The sequence below is a fragment of the Cyprinodon variegatus genome, unplaced genomic scaffold, assembly GCF_000732505.1.
Source record: "Cyprinodon variegatus isolate N-32 unplaced genomic scaffold, C_variegatus-1.0 Scaffold300, whole genome shotgun sequence".
NCBI classification, from domain to species: Eukaryota; Metazoa; Chordata; class Actinopteri; order Cyprinodontiformes; family Cyprinodontidae; genus Cyprinodon; species Cyprinodon variegatus.
In genome coordinates this window covers 643,563-648,648 of record NW_015150753.1, presented here as the reverse complement: position 1 = coordinate 648,648, position 5,086 = coordinate 643,563, and the positions used below count along the sequence as shown (strand labels likewise).

General features: G+C 36.6%; 1 protein-coding gene across 1 annotated transcript in view; it reads left to right on the top strand.

Moving 5' to 3' along the window:
* The first annotated feature begins 2,128 nt into the window (after positions 1-2,128).
* The window catches only part of LOC107090586 (zinc finger SWIM domain-containing protein 6-like), a 79,580-nt gene continuing 76,622 nt past the window's right edge, over positions 2,129-5,086 (top strand). The window contains exon 1 of the mRNA XM_015384048.1: positions 2,129-2,996. Coding sequence (XP_015239534.1) covers positions 2,558-2,996 — 439 coding nt within the window. The 5' untranslated portion in view covers positions 2,129-2,557. The remainder of the gene's footprint in view (positions 2,997-5,086) is intronic.

The window sequence follows — 5,086 nt, the reverse complement described above, 5'->3', positions numbered from 1 at the left end:
CTTTGGTGTTCAGACCTCGTAAGGAAACAGCGTTTATATTTGATAGATATGCATGAACAGGAGCAGAGAATAGGGCTGGTTCCCCCCAGGCTTGAAACTGGTGGAGGAGTGGAGATAAATGAAGTTGGTCAGTCTGTAGACTGCTGGTTAGAGAGACGGTCTGCTGAGATTTATGGGGAGATCCAGTGGATTGCGTGAGACAGACATGTTCTCAAGTCATTTTTTGCAAGTCCAAGTCAAGTCTCAAGTCTTGAGAAGGCCTGTCACAATTATCAATTAATCGCACAATAAATTCTAATCACTCGATTAATTAAAATAAGTGCAGTAATTTTAGTGCTTGCTTGTTTCTCCTTGTGTTTTCATCTCCGTCACTGAGACGGTATAGCTTAAAGGTTACTATTATATCTATGGAATGATCATTATCTTGAACTGGTAAATAAAGAATACAATTAAAAAAAGCACACACTCAAATTTTTTTCCAGTAAAATTTTGCATCTTTATTTTTTTTCTTTCAAAAACAACAAATCTCTTACAGTATTTACCTGACATTTGTGACATTTGTTACAACTTTCTCTAGTTTTAGGAGTAAATGTCTGCTCTTTCATTTTTAAGTGAAAATGAGGGCTGTGGGAAAAAAAACAATCACAATCCTGCTTTTTATTTATACATATGAGGTTAGCAACTACAACAGATAAAGAAAAACCCTAAATAAATACCAGGACAATAACAATTCTTTCATAAAACAAACATTGGTGCAATAACTTTTTGTAACTTAATACTCTGGAACTCTGGCTTTAATGGAGGCATGGTTCAAAGCTGATTGGCTGTCGCACGTGGATTTAGGAGAGCAATTAGTTTCTTCAGATGAACTTCCGCCTAGGCTCCATTTATGACTTTAAAATCTCATAATTATAACATAACATGTGCCCTTTTTACATCCTTAAGAGGAAGAGATGGGCCTCTCTATCATATTTAAAAATAAATGCATAAATAAATAAATGTTCAATAAATAAATAAGACCCTCTAAATACCCTCTAAGACACCGGTCTTCCTCATTTGCATAATGAGGCAGAAATGCATACAGAAATGTAAGAACGAGAGGCAGAAAAAAATAGCATTGAAGAAATAAATACTGTAGGGTAAAAAAAAATACAAAGAAGAACAAAACAGACAAAAATATTACAAAATGCACATAAATAAGTAGTTCATATATAAAGTTGAAGATTAAAACAGACAATAAATAAATAAGGTAATTATTACAAAAGCAAAAAACAAACAAAGAAGCTAATTAAAAGAGATATTTACACATTTATGTCTCACTGTATAGTTTAATTTCTATTTACATTTATTTGTTTATTGTATTTTTAGCGGGGAATTAATTGTATGCTTAGTATTTTTGGAGCATTTATTTATTTCTGTATTTATTTTGAATTAATTTCTATCTACATTTATTTGTTTATTGTATTCTTAGGGGGGATTAATTGTATGCTTATTATTTTTGGAGCACTTATTTATTTATTTATTTTGAATTAATTTCTATTTACATTTATTTGTTTATTGTATTTTTAGGGGGGGATTAATTGCATGCTTATTATTGGAGCACTTATTTATTTATATATTTTGAATTAATTTCTATTTACATTGATTTGTTTATTGTATTTTTATGGGGGAATTAATTGTATGCTTAGTATTTTCGGAGCATTTATTTATTTCTGTATTTATTTTGAATTGATTTCTATCTACATTTATTTGTTTATTGTATTTTTGGGGGGGAATTAATTGTATGCTTATTATTTTTGGAGCACTTATTTATTTATTTATTTTGAATTAATTTTTATCTACATTTATTTGTTTATTGTATTTTTATGGGGGAATTAATTGCTTTATTTATTTATTTATTTTGAATTAATTTTTATCTACATTTATTTGTTTATTGTATTTTTATGGGGGAATTAATTGCATGCTTAGTATTTTCGGAGCATTTATTTATTTCTGTATTTATTTTTAATTATGGCAGGATTGGTCCTCCATAGCCGGGCCTCTCTAAACATTTTACATTCCAGTGGAGCGTAAATGTCACAGGGCGGTGCTACGTTCACTGCCCCCTCCCCCTAAAACCACGAGGCTCTGGTGTTGACAGGCCAATAACCGCCGACAGGCGATCAGCATCAAGCCGCTGCCAGACAAAGACTGCTCTCTGCCTTCCTACCACCGACGTTTTTAAACGTCTCTTCCTTTTTTTGGCCTTTTAGTTATCATAACGACCTCTTTTAAAAGTCGTTTTGCATTCAACTATCCAGGTGTCGCAAACAAAGAATAAACGCAGCGGAAGGTTTTTCTTTTTTTCCTGGCAGAGCAGGACAAACCGAGCAGACCCCGCCTTCGTTTAATTTGTCAACAAAGGGGTTTGACAAGCTGGGAAAGCCCTGCCCCCATGTTTCCATAAAAGGATACTTTGGCTATCCACGGCCAACAATCAAACCCTGGGTAACCTTTTCTTTTCACCGCCCGCTTCATATGGTGCGTTGACTTCCCCCGGCGCTGTGAAAGCGGAGCTATGATGGCGGAGCGCGTCCAGCAGCCCCCGGCCAAGCGGCTCTGCTGTAGACCGGGCTTCGGCGCAACATGTAGGCAAGGCCATCGGGCCGCGGCGGGGGCTCTGTGCGGCGGCGGCTCGGCTGCCAACCAGGGCGAATCGAGCCGAACCCAGAGTCCGGAGTCTCTCCTGGACATCGCGGCGAGGAAAGTCGCGGAGAAGTGGCCGTTTCAGAGGGTGGAGGAGCGTTTCGAGCGGATTCCGGAACCCGTTCAGAGGCGGATCGTGTACTGGTCCTTTCCCAGGAGCGAACGGGAAATCTGCATGTACTCGTCGTTCAACACCGGCGCCGGAGAAGAGGTCGGAAGCGGCGGGGAGAGCGGCGACGAGACGCGGCTGCCGTTCAGACGGGGCATCGCTCTGCTGGAGAGCGGCTGCGTGGACAACGTCCTGCAAGTCGGTGAGTGGGGAGAAGAAAGCAGCCGAAGAGGTGTAAAATAAACACGCCATGCAGTAGGAAACAACAGAACGAGCACTATAGGGGTGATAAGTGATACACAGAGTGACAACAAAATGTAACAAAGGGGCTTTAAAGCGGCATGAATGAGAATGTGTGGCTGGGGCATTTAAATTCTGTTTAGTTCAGGGCCTGTGGGAATTTTAAAACCCGAATTTCCCAGAACTGTGAAACTTTGTCTGAAGTCAAATTAACACCTCGGATTTACTGTATATGACACCAAACATGTAAATAACCACCCCTGATGGTTAGTTCTGTTCCTGACCATACAAAACATTTCAGTCTGACCTGTAAAATCACTTTTAGACAATCACATAAAACGAATGAGTAATAAGGGAAGTGTGCAGGGTGGATCTCAACTGACACATTATATTTGAATGATTTGCTGCCTGCGCTGTTCACTGATGATTAAAGATGCATTGTGGCTCCGTCAGCACAGGAGGATTGTTATCAGGGGCCAACGTACTGCGAGCCAACTACAGAGAAGTCAAATATGCTCTGTTTGGATTGTAAAATTAGATCTGGGGAAGTGCCTGGAATGTTTATAGTTGCTGAAGTAAACGTCCTCTCCTTCCTAAAAGGAGGAGGAGGGGATGAGAGCGAGCCTGGGGGGTTATTATGTGTCCGCTTTTTCATACTTCACTGACAGCGAGTGGAACAGGAACAGACACCTGTGCAGGGAAGTACTACACATCAGGGCTGGGACGCTTTTCCTGTTTTCTTTTTGGTTAAAATCCTACGATGGAGTATTAAGGCCAGGAAAGAGATTTTTTTTCTTCTATTTCTAGAATAAAGTCGTAACATTAAGAGAATAAAGTCATAAAATTAGGAGAATAAATTCGTAACATTACGAGGATACATTTTTTTTTATAATATTAAGAGAATAAAGTCGTAAGATTAAGAGAATAAAGTCGCAATTAGAATAGTCATAAAATTATGAGAATAAAGTCCTAACATTACGTGAATAAAGTCCTAGCATTAGGAGAATACATTTGTAACATTTAGAGAATAAATTCGTAAAATCGCGAGAATAAAGTCGCAATTAGAATAGTCATAAAATTCCGAGAATATATTCGTAACATTACGAGAAAAAAATTTTAGCATTAAGAGAATAAAGTTGTAACATTTCGAGAATAAACGTATAAAATTACGAGAAAAAAGTTGTAACGTTACGAGAATAAAGTCCTAACATTATGAGAATNAGAGAATAAAGTTGTAACATTTCGAGAATAAACGTATAAAATTACGAGAAAAAAGTTGTAACGTTACGAGAATAAAGTCCTAACATTATGAGAATAAAGCCCTAACATTATGAGAATAAAGGTTTTACATTTCGAGAATAAATTTGTAATATTACGAGAATAAAGTCCTAACATTAGGAGAATACATTTGTAACATTAAGAGAATAAAGTCGTAACATTAAGAGAATAAAGTCGTAAAAATACGAGAATGAAGTCCTAACATTACGAGAATGAAGTCCTAACATTACGAGAATGAAGTCCTAACATTACGAGAATGAAGTCCTAACATTACGGGAATATAGTCCTAACATTACGGGAATATAGTCCTAACATTACGAGAATAAATTCGTAACATTACGAGAATGAAGTCCTAACATTACGAGAATATAGTCCTAACATTACTAGAATATAGTCCTAACATTACGAGAATAAATTCGTAACATTACAAGAATAAATTTCTTACATTACGAGAACAAAGTCCTAACATTAGGAGAATACATTTGTAACATTAACAGAATAAAGTCGTAACATTTAGAGAATAAAGTTGTAAAATTACGAGAATAAAGTCGCAATTAGAATAGTCAAAAGATTAAGAGAATAGAGTCATAACATTACGAGAATAAATTCGTAACATTACGAGAATAAAGTTGCAGTTAGAATGGTCATAAAATTATGAGAATAGAGTCCTAACATTACGAGAATGAAGTCCTAACATTACGAGAATATAGTCCTAACATTACGAGAATATAGTCCTAACATTACGAGAATATAGTCCTAACATTACGAGAATAT